Source organism: Rhinichthys klamathensis, unplaced genomic scaffold (genome assembly GCF_029890125.1).
Source record: "Rhinichthys klamathensis goyatoka isolate OS25496 unplaced genomic scaffold, OSU_Roscu_1.1 h1tg000359l_1, whole genome shotgun sequence".
NCBI lineage: Eukaryota > Metazoa > Chordata > Actinopteri > Cypriniformes > Leuciscidae > Rhinichthys > Rhinichthys klamathensis.
The window spans coordinates 181824-200614 of NW_026606868.1; the positions used below are offsets into that span (position 1 = coordinate 181824).

Here is an 18791-nt window from a genome sequence, read left to right on the forward strand (position 1 = left end):
CTCATAGCAAACTCACTTTAAAAGTAAAGGTTACATCTGTTCTCTCTATTTTTCTGGAAGTCCAAGTGAGCTAGTCTTAATTCTCAAAAGCATGCAGAGCAAACATGCAGTCCAGTTTAAGAAACAAATAACTCCTTTTTAATAAATCATTCAAAAAGACTCACAAAATGATCCGTTTAAAAAAATAGCAATTGAACTGACCTCTAAAATCTGTTTATGCAATGTACCAAGTTAGAAGGCTTTCTGTAATAATTATAGTAATAGCTGATAATTTCTTTCATATATAAAATAAATATGCACATTGTAGGCTTAATATGAAATGGTCATTGAATAGAGAGCTTGTGATGTTTCTTTTTAAAATTTCAAAATGATCGTTATTTGTTAATACGTGTGTTCGACTTCCGATCGGTGTATGACATCAAAGTACAGCGAGAGCGATTCAAAAGCATATGGAGCAGCTCTCTAATCCCTCTCGCGGTACTCTGATGTCATACACCGATTGGTCTGCGCAGGACCGTTTCAAGTCGAACACACCTATTATTGCAGTGAGCTTATTATATTGATTGTTAACTGACATTAAATTAAGGGTTAGTTCACCCAAAAATTAAAATTCTGTCAGTAATTACCCACCCTCATGTTGTTCCAACCCCGTGAGACTTTCGTTCATCTTCGGAACACAAATTAATATATTTTTGATTAAATCTGAGAGCTGGATCACTCCTCCATAGGCTTCTAAGGGATTGAAACTTGCTGGCCCAGAAAAGTTATTAAAGACATTGTTAAAATAGTCCAAGTGACTACAGTGGCTCAATCTTAAGTTTATCAAGCGACGAGAATACTTTTTGTGCGCAAAAAACAAACAAAAATAACGACTTTATTCAACTATTCATTTCCTTCTCTGGGGGCCTCGAGTTAGTTCACGTAGTGTAACTGCGCAGCACTTCTAGGTTGTACGTCACACGCATCACACACATGACCAGCGTTGGCCAATAGTGAGCCTACGTGTGACGTACAACACAGAACCGCTGCACAGTTACACTTCGTGAACTAACTCGAGGCTCACAGAGAAGGAAATTAATAGTTGAATAAAGTCATTATTTTTGTTTTTTTGCGCACAAAAAGTATTCTCGTCGCTAATTACTGACAGAATTTTCATTTTTGGGTGAACTAACCCTTTAAATTACTGTTGGCAAGTATTTGGCTGCATCACCTAGTAGCCTAAAACAATGCCGGTTGGTGTTCGGTGTCACCGGCCCACCAGTGGGCCCAAATCTATTACATTTTTAAAACAGTAATATCCTATACTAAACCTAAACTAATCTTGACAAACTATATATCATTTGAAAGCTTACAAGGTCTAGTTTCCATATTTGGTGTGATTTTCAAAATAAAATACAGAGGAGCTGTAATTTATCAATTTGCAACAAGAATATTTTCATACTCCTAAGGCGTGTTTAGACCTTTATTTTGAAATAGTGATGAACATGAAAAATCATGAAAGATGGGTAGAAACCTCAGTTTGTTTTCATGCCAAGAGTTCAAAAGATAGCATCCATTCAATTATTTTAGAAAAAAAGGTCTGAAATTTGTTTAAATATAAAGAAAAAAAATATAGATTCACCATTTGTGATGTGGCAGCAAACTATAACGCACATACACTGTAAAAAATGTGACCAATGGTTACTTAAAAAATTTATGGCAACAAAGTGACACGTAATATAATTGAATAGATTTTAAGTTCTACATCTTTGATTAAAAAGTATTGAATAAATTAACTAAATTTAAACCAAAAAAAATGAGTACATGTTCATAAAAGCAACACTTAAAATGTGTTGAATTTAGTAATAGCATTCAACATTTTAAGCCAAAATATTATTAGTAAATCCAAATCAGTTTCACAAAGAAAAGCAATTTATGTTTAATAAATATCTGAGCAAAAGTAATTTAGATTTACTAAATATCTAGGAGAAATTGCTTTAGATTTACTAAATATCTAGAAGTGAATTTAGATTTACTAAATATCTAGGAGAAATTGCTTTAGATTTACTAAATATCTAGGAGAAGTGAATTTAGATTTACTAAATATCTGGATAAAAATAAGTTATATTAACTAATATTTTAGCACATTTTTGCCTAATTCAACACATTTATTCTGCGTTTCATATTTATCCGTACCTAAATGAATTGTTTAAATTGAAGTTTTAATTGGTATCACATTGCTTTAAATCTATTCAATTATATTGGATGTCACTTTGTTGCCATAATTTTTCTATGTATAATACACTCAATATCATGCCTTCTTGGTGCCACAGGTAACTTAAATTGGGTTAATAAATCATCATGCATAACAGCAGGTAAACATTTATTTGTCAATTTTTTTCTAAACATGTTTATCTGACATTTTTCAAGTTGTTGAGTGCAAAATGTCAAAATACAACAATAAAACACAGAAAGAGGCTAAGAAAACAAAGGCAGAAAACATGTATGCGTACAATAGGGACAATATAATGGCATTTGGGATTCGGATGTTAATAAATGTTTGTTCATTTAATGGTGTTTAATTTCTGCTACATCATTGGCTTAAATTTTCCAGTGATTTGTGATGTGATTTAAGGTTTAGTCCTGTTACTGCATTCAAATTATGACCATGACAGTTATTATGCCAGTTTTTAGTCTACAAATTTTTCTTACATTTTCATTTAAAATATTTTATTACATGTGCCAATTGAAATCGTCAGGGCCATTATGTTATTCAAACGGCTAATAGTAATTGATTAAAATATCACATGGAACCTGGGATAAGGTCAAGTAATTCCATTAGCCTTACTTTACTTTTTGCTTAAATAGGTCTCACTTAAACAATCACATGAATTTGTTCAAATTTCTCAATTAAAAGATGTAAAATTTGCCCCTGGTGTACACAGAGGAATCACAATGTACAATAACAGCTGCCTGTGGCAATATAAATTCAAAAACACAATGCCAAATGAGTATGGTTGGTTTGATATTTCTGAACAACCCCATGTTGCACTGAAAATCAATATTTTTCAGTTACTTAACAGTTGAAAAAGAAAATGCCCAAACATTCATCAAGTGGAAGAAAGTTAAGAACAATCAGGGCAGCGTGAACAATCTTTATGGTGCCTTTATGTTTAATTTGGTCACTTTTATGAAGAGTAAAGTAATCTTCAAATTCCAAGTCCGAACACTAACGACTGAACTCATCAGAAAGTCCAAAGGTCTCCTTCAGTAACAGTTTGCAGTTCCTTCACAGTGAGTGGGTAACCGTGTGACAGTTTTGACAGTGACTTAATTGTCCCCTTTCATTCTGCGAGGGTCCATTTTCTTAAGCTAGTAGCTTATTCTTGAGGCTGTTCACTTTTGGGGACAGCTTTGAACAATCCAGCTCAAGGAGGAGTTTCTGGAAGACTTCAAGCGTGTACCTGAGCTCCTTGGGATAGGCAAGACTCACTGCATATGCCAAGCCAATGACCATGGAGCAAGCCCTTGGAAAGTTACCCAGAGCAGTCAGAACTTTCACGCCCTCTACTACGATACCGATGTCATCAGGACCCTCTGGCGTAGTAGGCTTGATGTTGTAGATTTTAATCCTTTGTACAGCAAGGTCCTGTGACACACTGTCTTTATCAGCGTCCTGAAAAAGCAACAACATTGGGTATTTCAGACTGCACATCCAAAGGAGAAGATTCTAATTCAACAACTCCCAAATTGTTTTCAACCCTTTGGACAAGAAAACCTGTGGCTATCATGGCTGTTGCACATGATTTACTTCAGTCACAGAAAAAAATCAGAGATAATGTACTTCCATAAGCATATTTTCATGCCAGGTAAGTTAAAAAGGATCTAATCAGCTGACCACCACATGAAAACAATTCAATGACACCAGAGATGATGGTCTTAATTTAGTCACAGTTAAATCGGCTAAATTAAATCCATTCATTGCTACAGAAATGAATTTCTTCCCAGCACTTGTCTGTGCACTTTGTGATCTATTGCACACATATTATTCTACATTCACTGACACAGGCTGGTCACCTAGTGACCCTCTGTGAGTACTGTATACTGTCTTTTTTCTGGTGCACATCTATTTAACACATCTAGTTAACCTTAGCCAGCCAATGAGCAGCATCTTGGTAGATCTTGGTAGTACAAGCATGCTGCATGCATATTGGCTTGGCTGATGAGATTTACTCCTCATCAAATTTGGTACAGAAGGACCAGGTACTTTTTAATACTTGTCGAAGCAATTTGGCTGTCTACACCCAGCCCTAGAGATGAGACAGATCACCTTCTTTATATTTTAACATGTTCGTCAACTTACATCATACTCCTTTAAGAGGTGATCTGTGGATTCCCCAAGATACACCATCAAACACCGAATGACAACATCTCTGGTCATGATGATGCTAGGGTTGCTTGGAGCCTGAAATGACATACATAAACATAATTCAAGTTTATGATGTAAAAATAATTTAATGACATAAAACATTCTTAAAGCTGCAACTTTTAACACTAGGTGGCTTACATTACTGCTAAACAAAATGTCTTAGGTGTCAACTAACAGTGCATATGAACTCCCATAAAACCACACAATTTTTACACCTTGGATTTTGTATGGATTAAACAAACAAGACATAACATGTCAATCGGTGTGCTTTATATGTGCTGGTAGGCAAATTTTTTGGACAGAGCCAGACTAGCCGTTCCTCAACGTATTCCTTTAAGCAGTAAGTACACAGAACTGAGTGATAACTGGCGCTAAACGAGTCTAATAGGTCTAATAATTAAATGATGGATCATGACATGTAAGAGATTGGACACCTTTGATTTCAGGTACATATGTTAAATATTAAGTTTTTGTCTGACATCTAATTTTTGCAATAAACCATTTTAAAGAAAATTTGCTTAATTAGTGTCAACGTAATAAAATTCCCTTAAATGGTAACTAGGATGTGAAAAAGTATGTACAAACAATGTGTTATCATAACTTAATTGTATGTCTATGAGACATATGTTATCAGTATTTCTATTTTTTTCTGCTGTTTAAATTTCAAATTTAAGTTGGAACTACAGGTTTTGGACATAATTGAAAAAAAACCTGCAGGTAATCTGCTTTTAACCAGGAAATGTTGATACAAGAAATAGTAATAATCAACATGTGAAATGTGGTATCACAGCTTTTTGTGTTTTTCATACAAGTCAAATACATACCTGTTGATAAATTTCAGTCAAAGTTTCTTCATGCATCTGAAAAGAAATGATAAATGAGCTTAGATTTAATTTGAAATTGTATTTTACACATACATAAGAGGAAACATAAGGAGTAACTAAACAAACAGTAATTATTAAAGCTTAAGAACACTGAAACATGTACTATGCAAATAAGAATAAAGAGTGAACCTGACAAAGAAAATTCCTAATATACAGTGATGTGACGTTTTAATAATTTGTCTTTTAAACCTACAAGGGTGTTATATATTCTACAAGAAGGTCAATCGCCTAAATTAGTTATTTACTCTGTTTTGTGGAGACACGTTCATGACAGAATGAGGATATACTGAGCATGAAATGCTAACATAATAGTGTTAAATGATAAATCTGTTGTTGCAAACAGACGGACGATGCCTCTCTCTGGCAGCGCAAGTCCACATCATGCTCTAATTTAGTGACCTCAGACGTAGCTCGCCGGTGTAATCTGTCAGCACGTGCTGAAACCGGCTTTAATGCATACTCCGACAGAGAAAAACTTTTTGCCATCTCCCGTTGTGCCTCATTGTATGTTACCGTGAATTGCGACTTGAAACTGCGTGGCTAACATTACTTAACATGGAGCCTCTGTGAATTTGGGATTAGCACACCATCCAGGCGTGCGCAAAACAGACTAACGTTAGCTAGCTTGGGGTGGGGGAGGGGTGGAGATGCAGGCCGATGCCAGGAAAATTGGCAAAAGTAGATTAACAAAGCTGGTATCTTAAAGGCCATTATCTATAACGTTATACTTTGAAAAAAAATTGTGATATTTAAACGACTAGGTTACTTTTTCAGTCATTAATTACCACGCTTTTAGTCGAAACAGTAGGCAGAATCACTTACTTTACATTAAGTTAACATATCTTTATTTTTACTTTCAACCAATAAAGTTGGAATGTTGGATAACTTGCAGCAATGCAAAACAATGTTCAACTGCTAACTGTTACAGCAACTCCTTGTAAAATTATTATTAACTTATACAAGTCTTACCTTTGGGAAAATGGCAGTCTCTGAAATGTTGACGATCCATGTGGCTGAAAATAGCTGGACCGGAAGTGTGAGGTGATTAAATCCAAAGACCTCCCAATGAGTAACATTTACCAATTTTCTGCATCGTTGACTTTCCTCATAAAATATAATTAAATTCTACTTAACGATTCACAGCTGATTTTATTCAAACAAAACTGAGTAAAATGTTATTAATAAATAACTAGAATTTGTTGAAGTCAGCTCAGTGTGATTCCAAACTACAAATAGTCTTTTTTATTATGTATATGTTACTAATGTTTGATTATTAAATATTAATTGACGCCATTCCCAGTTTTTACAGTGTACTTATTCGTTTCTTAGAGGTTGAATTCATATCAAAATCTGCCAAACTTCTCATATTACTTCTGAATAGGATGTCTACTTCATAAATTGTATGAAAATTGTGGAAATAATGGTTCATATCACTCAAAACATTGAGTGATATGAGGTTGTCATCTAGTGAAAAAGATTGGTACTGCGCCCAAACAAAATCTTACTGAAAGCTAATTTTTTGAGATATCAACCTAAAATTTGAAACACAACTTGTTCAGATTTTTGGCTTTGATTTTTTTGCAGTTTTAGAGTCGCCCAGGTTTTGAAAATATATATTTTATATAAAATATGAATAGTTAAATTTTTTACATTGTACATTTTCATAAACTCAAACTTCTATAACTTTTTTTCTGTTTCACTTTCTTAATTTATTTCACTTCTACAAAAATCTGCCAAATGTCTTCTTTAAAACGAGACCAATCTTACGTCTATATTCCAAAGCATTCTTGAATTACAACCATTTAAGTTCGAAATGTGCATTTTCATGTACATTCACCTAAAGGATTATTGGAACACCATACTAATACTGTGGTTGACCCCCTTTCGCCTTCAGAACTGCCTTAATTCTACGTGGCATTGATTCAACAAGGTGCTGAAAGCATTCTTTAGAAATGTTGGCCCATATTGATAGGATAGCATCTTGCAGTTGATGGAGATTTGTGGGATGCACATCCAGGGCACGAAGCTCCCGTTCCACCACATCCCAAAGATGCTCTATTGGGTTGAGATCTGGTGACTGTGGGGGCCCTTTTAGTACAGTGAACTCATTGTCATGTTCAAGAAACCAATTTGAAATGATTCGAGCTTTGTGACATGGTGCATTATCCTGCTGGAAGTAGCCATCAGAGGATGGGTACATGGTGGCCATAAAGGGATGAACATGGTCAGAAACGATGCTCAGGTAGGCCGTGGCATTTAAACGATGCCCAATTGGCACTAAGGGGCCTAAAATGTGCCAAGAAAACATCCCCCACACCATTACACCACCACCACCAGCCTGCACAGTGGTAACAAGGCATGATGGATCCATGTTCTCATTCTGTTTACGCCAAATTCTGACTCTACCATCCGAATGTCTCAACAGAAATTGAGACTCATCAGACCAGGCAACATTTTTCAGGTCTTCAACTGTCCAATTTTGGTGAGCTCTTGCAAATTGTACTCTCTTTTTCCTATTTGTAGTGTAGTTGAGTTGTACCCGGTGGGGTCTTCTGCTGTTGTAGCCCATCCGCCTCAAGGTTGTGCGTGTTGTGGCTTCACAAATGCTTTGCTGCATTCCTCGGTTGTAACGAGTGGTTATTTCAGTCAAAGTTGCTCTTCTATCAGCTTGAATCAGTCGGCCTATTCTCCTCTGACCCCTAGCATCAACAAGGCATTTTCGCCCACAGGACTGCCGGATACTGGATATTTTTCCCTTTTCACACCATTCTTTGTAAACCCTAGAAATGGTTGTGCGTGAAAATCCCAGTAACTGAGCAGATTGTGAAATACCAGAGACAATTTATATAGAGACATGCCACTTCCTCAATCCTCAATACAACTATATAGGGAAAACCCGTAACGCCAAAGATGGCGGTTGTATGCACATGCCCCGCCCCTCCCGCTGGAAAGCCAATCATCTGCTTTTAACAGTCAAGCCGGGAAACATGTAAGCCTATCGTCTGGTTCCACTGACGCATGCGCACAGTTGAGGTTTGCGACAGTGGAGACGAGAACCCTTGCGCATGTGTAGTAAACGTATAACCTGTGGGGAAAAAGGCCTTTTAAACCTTATTTTGGGGCAAAGTCATCAAACTTTTTCAGCGATTTTTATCATATTTTACTGCTGTTTCTATACAAGCAGTTTTTATGTCCTGGTGACCAGTGAAAGTCCAGTTCTGACTCTCTGCCCATTCATTTAGATAGGAGCCTGGTCTTGTTAGTCCGAAATAGCTGCCCGGAGGCGTTGCCAAGATGGCGGCCGAGTGGCATGACTTGCCTAAAAGGACTTTGGAAATACTCAGACCGGCCCGTCTGGCATCAACAACCATGCCACGCTCAAAATTGCTTAAATCACCTTTCTTTCCCATTCTGACATTCAGTTTGGAGTTCAGGAGATTGTCTTGACCAGGACCACACCCCTAAATGCATTGAAGCAACTGCCATGTGATTGGTTGATTAGATAATTGCATTAATGAGAAATTGAACAGGTGTTCCTAATAATCCTTTAGGTGAGTGTATATTAAAAAAAAGGGGGTGATTAATTTCCCTGTCTACATGTGATGTCAGCTAAAAAGAAAAGCTCCAGAGATGGAGCAAGTTCTTATATTTTGATGAAAGATTAAGACGACAGACCTTTTCTTATATAACATGGAGACATGGAATTATGCACAAAAAGACCAGGAATGTGTATTAATAAGTAAATTGTGATAGTTTTGATTTCCTGTCTCAAGTACAAGACAGTTCGGTCAAATCCTGCATAATCATGAGGCAAAATCTCAGATCTCATCCAACCTCTTGAAAAAAAAGAAAAAGAAAAAAAAAGCCCTATGAAGATAGGGGTGAATTCAGGTTAATTGGGATACTTTTTGCCATTGAGCTTTACCCCTTCTGTGGAGTTTGGTTCATCGAAAGGTCTTGAGACTGACATCACAAGAGCATCACTCTCTTTTCCACATCTTCAGTCATTTACCAAGCTGCACAACACACCCATTCATACACACACTTTCTTACAGGATCGAAACTGAAGCCCACATTCAACCATCAGATACTGTTCCAGCATTGTTCAGGTTTCCTATATAACCATGGGCGTCTATTTGTAGGCTATATGTTTATTACTATCAGATGGTTCTGGTCAGCGCTTTCACTATGAACTCCTGGGAACAGACTGCAGTTCACTGGGAATGGGTGGATCGCTTGTCTCTGAACAACCATGGGCAAGTCAAACTAGTGTCTGAGGCAAAGATGAAAAAGAGTGTATGCGTGCATGGTCGCTGCCAGGACCCACAAAACTGGTAGGCATTTAGATTTTTTCAGGGGGACATTGTTTATTTACATTGACAAATTATTTATGTAGTTATAATGCATTGCAATGTACATTATGAAAAGCCTACCTTTATGATGCATTATGCAAGAAGGCTTCAAGTAGTGTTACAGAATATTTGACTCGGAATTAAAATGTCTGTTGTTATTATTGTTATGATGTACTCTCCTTTATGTAATTCCAATCTCTCATGTGACCTTTCTTTACTAAAACAAATGAGATATTTAGACTGTAGACCCTTTTCCATACAATTACAATGAATGAGAAGTCAGGTTTTCAAGCTTCAAAAAAAGACATATTAAGCACCAAATTCTAAACACTTTATAAATGTTAGAAATGTATTGCTAAAACATATTACAAAGACTGTGAACTGTGAAGTACTGAATTGTGGAGTTAGACCGTTAAACAGTTTTTCACCATTGCTATTTTCCGGATTTTATGGGCGGGGCTAAAACAGGGCTCGATGACGCACTGGAGCCCTTGAGCTCCTGGACACGCCCCTACTTGATGACGCACTGGAGCCCCTGAGGCTGGCCGCTCCTAACAATAGGCTTGTTCGACTTCATGCAGCTCTGCGCAGACCGATCGGCGGCAGACTTGAAGCAGTGCATGCCGGTTAGAAATGTTGTCCGACTTGATACAGCGCCGACGCCACGTGACTGTGACGTATGCCATCAAAGTACCGCGAGAGCGATTTGAGAGTAGCCGGAGAACTCAGCCAGCGCAGCTTCTGAAGAGCAGCTGCTCTGGGCTGCACGAGCTGTGATGACGACACAGCTGTTCCACGATTGGCCGGATTCACCGCATGACAACGATCACGTGCGTTTCGTGTTTATTCTCACACCTTTAGTTCCACTAAAGCTCACAAATCAGTTTTTTTAATTACAGTAAACACTCTTTTCATGTAGTCGCGATTTATTGTGTTATGTTTATCAAAATAAAACTGATTAAAAAACGTTGATTCCACTTCATTGATAGTAGGCCTAGCTGTAGGCTTATGTTGAACTTTATTCTTGTTCAAACCAACGCTGTATGAAGCAGTACATAAAGTATTGAATGAAAATGTCTCTGAAACATCTGTGTATTTGGCAAATATTGCATTTATTTCACTTCAGCTGTGGTAAAGTATACAAACACCACGTGAGCGGTCACTACGGGAACCAGAAAGTGTCCGACTTCACGTCTCCGTTTGCAGCTCCTCCCCGCCTGCACGCGGCTACTCTCGCCGATCGCTTACATCCAGCCGCAGCCGATGTCGAACACACCTATCATTATAGAGCACATTCACATCAGTGTGCCGCTCAATCGCGAGTTACTGTCAGTACTATTATTAGTAACACAGCCTACAGATTGCTAGCTAGCTACTAGCTATGCCTTCGTCACGGAAATGCGTACTACCTGGATGCGATCACCGGATCACGTACAAAACAGATCGGTGTCCTTGTTTAAATTTCCGAAAAACGATTACATCAAGAAGAAGTGGATTAATTTTGTGAAGAGCCACCTTGATGGAGAGCTGAGGATCACCGCCAAAACCCGCCTCTGTAAGTGATCATTTTACACGGGATAGTTTTATAAACTTTCGTCGGAGATAACTGTCTGGGATTCACTGATAATCCGCTGTTACTGGTGAATGGGGCCGAACCGACTATCTCCCGCCTCAGCCTTCTTCCTCCCGTCGCGCCGACAACTGGTGCCATCATCGGCAGTGCGTGCCCACCGTGCGAGCATCCATTCCGGCTGTAGAGTTGAGTGTGGTGAGTCGACGGCAGCTTTCCCGCGAGTGGGCGTGGCTTCAGCACAGCCAGTGGACACGCCCCCAGCGTTTGAGAGCAGAGATTACTGCTCAGTTTTTCAAGATTTTGATAGCTTATTTTATGTACTTGCTGACTTTTTTTATCATTCAAATTTGGCTGGGTGACTAATAACAAATTTTTCTGTGGTGTGACAAACTCAGAACACATACTTAATTTTGACTTTACAGGGACTTTAAGTCTTTTGAAGACATTGTGTGAGGAACATGAAAAACTTGTTACTGAAAAATCTGCCCTAGCTCTTTCTGATATGTTCATGAGAAAAGACTAATTTGTGAACGAATTATTCTTTTGAGTCAAATATTTTAATAAAACCAGTATGAATGATCTGTTTACTTCAAAAAACTTGAAAAATACCATTTCAGGACCACTTTTTTGATACTGTTATGGTGCTTTTATCCTTCTTGAAGCTTTAAACCATCCGTCCTCTTCAAGACTAATTGCATGAAATGAGCCATTTGTGTTCTCCAGAAGAAACAAAATTACAGTAAATCATTACAGAATTTCCTTCTTTCTTTTTGGTCAACTATCCCTTTAACCACTCCATACCTGAATACTCATATCTGCTTCTCTCTTCCCCCTCTTTCTCTCTCTGCCTCAGACAATCTGGTCTCCTGTTTCCTCTTTCTCCCTCTATTCTGTTATTGCCTTCTGCTCTAGCCTCTCTTTCTGTCTGAGGTAATGTCCCTGAGCACATGCAGTATGCAGCGCGATGACCTCAGCAGCAGATGAATGCTGGGTGGGGTACTTTTAGAGGCTAGCTGAGGGTGGAGAAAAAAAAGAGTGCGTAAGGGAAGGGGAGAATGGGTGGAGGATGGGGATTGTGCCAGATATCACTGTTTGCATGTGCCTTAACTGCTCATATGGTTATTATTAATTTCTAGATGTTTATAGAATTATTCTAATGATAAGTGTGTTAATTTAATTGATTTATCTATAGAATTATTCTAATGATAAGTGTGTTAATTTAATTGATTTATCCTTTATTTTTTGCACAATTCCACCAACAAAATGTGTAATGTATATCTTTAACTACAGCATTAGTTCTTGGTTCATGGAGTCGCACATGATAAAATGAAAGATGTGCGGTTGAGTAAGTGAGTCAGATTAATTATGAAACTGATACAGCTGATTCATAAGTGTTGGTGATTTGCTAAAAAGAACCGGCTCATAAGAGGCTCATCATTCTCATAAGAATTCACTGGTCGTGCTGTATATTTGTGACTCTCTGAAATGTAACGACTCACAGAGGCGGACTTACCATTAGGCAATGCAATGGTAGGCACCGCCTTGGGCCCCCAGAAGCCAAGGGACCCCCTAAAAATGCTTTTATGTATATGAGATGAGAGTTCAGCACGGACACGTAAACGGTTTGTTATCACTACAACCGTCTGCTTGTAGCAAATTAAAATACCATGCATCTGAAGCAATAACTAAATATTGAGCAACTGCACTGGTGTGAAAATTATGATATGGAAAGTCTAAGCCAAACCCCACCACTCAGACAGTTCCATGTGTGATTTCACCATAGCCTACTGTTGCTATTTCAGGGTCTAAAACAAGAATAAAAGCAATAATCACATGTACATGTTGGACACAACTATGGGACACTGTCGTGCAGCAGGAAGCATCACAACAGAGAAAGGAACCTCAAGGACGATCCAGGTAATTGTGTGCAAATGTTTTGGGCACCATTTCCATAATTTGCCTGGGGCCTCCAAATCACTAAATTCACCCCTGCTAAATCATAAGGGTTATTCAAACAGGAATTGGGCTTCACTTATCACACCAGTATGTTTTTGACTCACTTAGAGAAAGGGCTGAAAGAAAGGGTTCATAAAAGTAATTTGATCGAGAATCAGTCTTCACTGGTAGCAATGTATGTTTAACACTACAAAGTAGTGCAGAGAACCACTTTCAATTATTTTGTATCAGTCATTTTTTTAATTGAACCTGGTTCCTAACCTTAGTAGCGTTTTTTTTTTATTGTGTGTGAAACTGTGAATGTAAATAAAGCTGTGTGGCATATGACTACGTTAAACTGCAATAAAATGTATACAGTATCTGTATAACGTATATGTATAATGTATATATATATCGCTGTATAAAAACTCTTTCTACTTGCTGTACTGATATAGATGAGCTCCAGTTAGTGGGTGGTGTATGGTTTGAGGACACCGATTATAATCAACAGACTGTATTCATAAAAATGCACACACACCCAAGCCATCACCCGCCTTTCCTCTTAAAGGGAAAACATGCTAAAAACAGACCATCGTTGCCTCGGTTTCTGTGATTCAGACAGGCACAGGGGAGCTGCTTTACTGTGCATGACAAAATAAATGAATCAGCTTGTAACCCAGGGATCATTTCTTGTTATATCACACTGTTGAGAGAAGTGACAAAGAGAATAAAAATTATGAGTAATTAAAGGTTAGGAGAGAGGGGTGGGTTTGGTGTCCATATCTGTCCTCTTCTGGAGGAAGAATGTAGGTGTGTTGACATATTCAGTTGGAAACTTCCTGACATAAAGTATGATCTGAGAGGAGAGGAACTAGATGCAACATTATGGGGACGGACATTTCCTGTGCAGCTGAGAGCAGCTGAAGTCATGTCCTGCTGAATTCCCCCACTCCTCAGTCCACACACGTTTTATTACCAGTTCCCGTAACAAGGAATGTTATCCACACAGGCATGAATTATGATGTGATGTTAGTCAATGTAACATGCTATTTTAGTGTGATTAATGATTTATTAGACGGAGCAAAAACCTACCTGTAAAACTTCACTCAGGCTTCTCCTAACTCCATCCACCACAGCAAATGGCCTTGTCTTCACTAGAGGCTTTAGCTCTCTCTGACTTGTGACTGTAGAAAGAAATAAACTTTAGTTCATAAACTTCCTATTTTCCTAAGAAACGTCACCCACGTGTGCAAAAATGTGTCAATTTTCCAGGTTAATTTAAATAGCTTTTCGCATCTATTTAATATAAAAAAAAGTATCCAGATATCCAATCTCAAATTAATCTCTGTATAGAGCAGTCAATATTTGCACATCCATCAATGTTTTATTGTTCATCAGTTAGAAAAAGATTGTTCTGAAAGTGATTTCTAACCATATTGTCCGTTTGTTATTACCATTATCATTATAACTGGACTTTTCTATTCTCACAGCATTAGAATGATTATTAAAACTTCTTAAAACTTACAAAAGAAATCTGATTTTATATATATTTATTGTGATAGCTTAAAAATTATATGATCAATAAGTTATGACAACAAATGTTTTACATTGCTTTAACTCATCAAAATAATTTAAGCAATTTTCAACTTTGTTATACAAGATTCAACTAATTTCAGTTTAATTATGTAATTTAAGTTGAAATGACGTCCAAGTTGATTGTACTTAAAAATTTAAGGCATCTTTTTTTGTGTGTGTGACAATTTCAAAAGCTTGTTTCCCCTGCAAATTAATTTCATATTGTTTACTGATAATTAGTCAAAATGACAGGTGGTTTTTTTTTGTCAATGCAACCCAAATATTTGGGTAATTACTGGTTATTCATTTGGCTAACATTGCCAAAGATATTCCCTGCATGCCAAAACAGGTACATAAAGTTATTTTTCTTTTCATTTTTCAGACCAGTAATATTATTCCATCTGTCTTTCAGTCGTTTAACAATTCATTCATTTTAATTTTATTCTTTTGCAAAGAATTAAAGTTGTGTTGATGAGATTATTGTGGGTTTTTTTAAAAATCAGATTCAGAACAGTTTTCCTCAAATGCACACTCATATTCAGGTTTCCTAAAAGGAACACACTGAGTGAGTAAAATAGTGAGCTGTGTTGTGAGGGCAGCTGTTGTTTAGTCTGTGACTGACAGCTGTGCTGGAACACACATTTACAGCACTGGTTTGCATGGCCTCTAAACTCCATCAGAAGCATACGGTCAATCTGCCTCAGAAAAATACGAGCCAAAAATTACCAAACTTGCTGAGACAACATAATTCTAGGATTCTCAACAAACTGTTCAAATTATTTGGAAATAAGTCAGAATTGGAAATCCTGACGAGAATGAGCAAGTATTTTGGATGTGAATGGCTTTTATAGAATGAGCTTCCTCTCCAGCAGTCCAGATTGAAGTTTGCAAATATTTTCAAGAATCAACAGTCTTACATAACATTATACTCTGAGCAGTTTACAAACATTGAGCCTATGATTAGATGGGTAAATGACAGTCTGCTGAGCAGGGTCTTAAAGAACAGAGCCTGTGACTTATCTAGACTAACTAAAATAGCTGAGCTGTTTCTCTAAGTAATCTGTGATGGGTCAAACACTAGAGCATGGCACTAACAACACCAAATGAAAAATGGAATGCAAGTCTCGTATGTAAAAGCGTCTATATAGTAGGCCTATGCATAAATGTAAATCTTTCTTTGTTCATGTTTCTTCACCTGTATAGGCTACTTTTGAACAATTCTGAATAATCTGAAAGACACTAGAGTTAGTATACAACGATCTGTGTGAAGAACATCTAATAATTTAAAGATCCTTTTGTGTAGATGTTTGATCAATTATAAACAGCTAAACACATCAAAGAGCTTCATGAGACTGTTAATGTTAGTGACATAAATGACTGGACTGATTGTAATGATGACACACTCTGTGTGCAGTACTAAAATAGAGCGCAATATTTGCATCACAAAAAGCTCTAAATGAACTATTAACTGCTTTGACGAAATGTTTGATCCAACATATTTCTTCAGTGCAATATTTAAAAACCACTATTCCATACCACTGTGAGAGGAGTGAGTTATCCGTGCGTCCTGCTGCAGTGTGAAACTGCTGTCATCTCTGTTTAGGGTCAGAGTGAGGGACCCCCTAAACATCATGAGAGGGGTGCCTTCAAAAAGAAGAAGAGTTAAGAGAGTTCGCCAAAAACATCTAAACAACTGATGGTGGTGCTTCATGGTCCAGTGACGCACTGATTGGTCTCTTCTTTGAATTCAAGTGGAGAAGCGGATCGGCACAGTTCTTAAAAACAGCACGCTAATCACGTTAAGACGGCCAGCAGCCAGAGGATCCGTCACACGTGAACGAGCACCTGGCCATTCACCTGCTGGACGCCGAACTGCAGTCCGTTCTCAAAGCGTGTTCCCGGCCCAGTGTGGGTTCTGTCAGGGGCAGGCGAAATCCTGCTGAAAACATCAGTTCTGTCCTAGCAATAATAATGGCTTCTCTATTTTGCTCGTATCGTTTTGAGATCAGCGGAATCGTCTGTAACCGTGTAGAATAAGCTTTCTCTATGAGAAGGATCGCATAGTGCGCAGTCCGTCCGCTTGCCCGCCCGTGTTAAACTGAGGCAGTATAATCGCATTTCTCAGTGTGACCAACCAGATAGGATTTCCTCAGTCGCGTTAACTCTTTGCTGTCCGGGCAGGATTATACGCATAGATTCTTCAACAGCTGGTAGGCCTATGATAAAGATCCTATAAAGGGCGTAATTTAGCCTACTATTATTTAACCATAGAGATTAGAACAGGGGGTGGGGGATGTAATGAAGTCAAAACAGGATTGGGAGGGATTAAAAATATGTAAGACTATAGGCTACATTAATTTGACATTTTGATAGCCTGGTTAAAACCAGACCATTCTCAGTTGTAACTGAGTTATAGTCTGGCAAATCATTTCCAGAGGGGCGTAACGGACTTTGCGGATAGACCTAAAACCAATCAGAGCGATAGAGGCGATGACGTATGCAGAGCGGCGGAGAAACATCTCTTAGTGTTGTTCTTTGCTCGATTTTTAACAAAAAAGGAAACGTTTAAATCGCTTAAAACAGACGCGATAGCTAATTCGAACGAGTGATGTTCGACGGATGCGGCATCCATCTTTGTAATGTAGGCTAAAATCTGCTTCAAAATCCCAGCGCTGTCGTCATCGTGTAAAGCCCGCCCCAACGTTTCTGATTGGTGCCCCGATTTCGACGGATTGGAAATGGGATTGAATGGGCTTTGCCAGACTAACTTTCAGAGCAAATCTAAATTTGCCGGAAGTTGTCTGGGTTTTCCCAGGCTAACATTTTGAGTTTTCAAATTCAAAAATGACTGAGTCAAAAACAAAGTAAAAAAAAACGTTTTCTTGAGTTTGCCAAAACAACAAATTAACCGCAAAAGTTTAATTGCAAGTTGCTCATGTACAGGAAATCGTCTGAAGTAACCATAGCAACAGTATGCCGCTAGAGCTTCTGTCAAGTTAAAGGGTTATTCTTTTGGTGTAAATCGATGCGTACGGCCGTCTGCCGTAAGCTAGTTATTTTAGTCGATAAAGTTTTAAATATGGATATTTTTCTTACACAAACGCATCGCTTCGCTTCAGAAGGCTTTTATTAACCCCCGCAGATCTGTGTCAAGCACTTTAATCATGAATAGATGCGCTTTAATGGACTCCAAAGTCAAAACGGCCATTCACTCTCATTATCAAGCTTGGAAGAGCCAGGACATTTTTTAATACAACTCCGATTGTATTCGTCATTCCGTCTAACAGTCAGTCATTCCGGCTAACAGTATGTCATTCTGGCTAACAGTCAGTCATTCCGGCTAACAGTATGTCATTCCGGCTAACAGTATGTCATTCTGGCTAACAGTCAGTCATTCCGGCTAACAGTATGTCATTCTGGCTAACAGTCAGTCATTCCGGCTAACAGTCAGTCATTCTGGCTAACAGTCAGTCATTCCGGCTAACAGTATGTCATTCTGGCTAACAGTCAGTCATTCCGGCTAACAGTCAGTCATTCCGGCTAACAGTCAGTCATTCCGGCTAACAGTCAGTCATTCTGGCTAACAGTCAGTCATTCCGGCTAACAGTATGTCATTCTGGCTAACAGTATGTCATTCTGGCTAACAGTATGTCATTCTGGCTAACAGTCAGTCATTCCGGCTAACAGTATGTCATTCCGGCTAACAGTATGTCATTCTGGCTAACAGTCAGTCATTCCGGCTAACAGTATGTCATTCTGGCTAACAGTCAGTCATTCCGGCTAACAGTATGTCATTCTGGCTAACAGTCAGTCATTCCGAGTAACAGTATGTCATTCTGGCTAACAGTCAGTCATTCCGGCTAACAGTATGTCATTCTGGCTAACAGTCAGTCATTCCGGCTAATAGTATGTCATTCTGGCTAACAGTCAGTCATTCCGGCTAACAGTATGTCATTCCGGCTAACAGTCAGTCATTCCGGCTAACAGTATGTCATTCTGGCTAACAGTCAGTCATTCCGGCTAACAGTATGTCATTCTGGCTAACAGTCAGTCATTCCGGCTAA

General features: G+C 38.2%; 2 protein-coding genes across 2 annotated transcripts in view; one reads left to right on the forward strand and one right to left on the reverse strand.

Annotated features, from left to right (window-relative positions):
- adam15 (ADAM metallopeptidase domain 15) overlaps positions 1-16786 on the reverse strand; it is a 34215-nt gene extending 17429 nt beyond the window's left edge. Inside the window, exons 1-2 of the mRNA XM_056233046.1 lie at positions 16264-16786; positions 14245-14336 (exon numbers count right to left, since the gene is read on the reverse strand). Coding sequence (XP_056089021.1) covers positions 14245-14336; positions 16264-16438 — 267 coding nt within the window. The 5' untranslated portion in view covers positions 16439-16786. The remainder of the gene's footprint in view (positions 1-14244; positions 14337-16263) is intronic.
- The window catches only part of nmt2 (N-myristoyltransferase 2), a 134265-nt gene that overhangs the window by 71484 nt on the left and 43990 nt on the right, over positions 1-18791 (forward strand). The gene's annotated exons all lie outside the window — the stretch shown is intronic.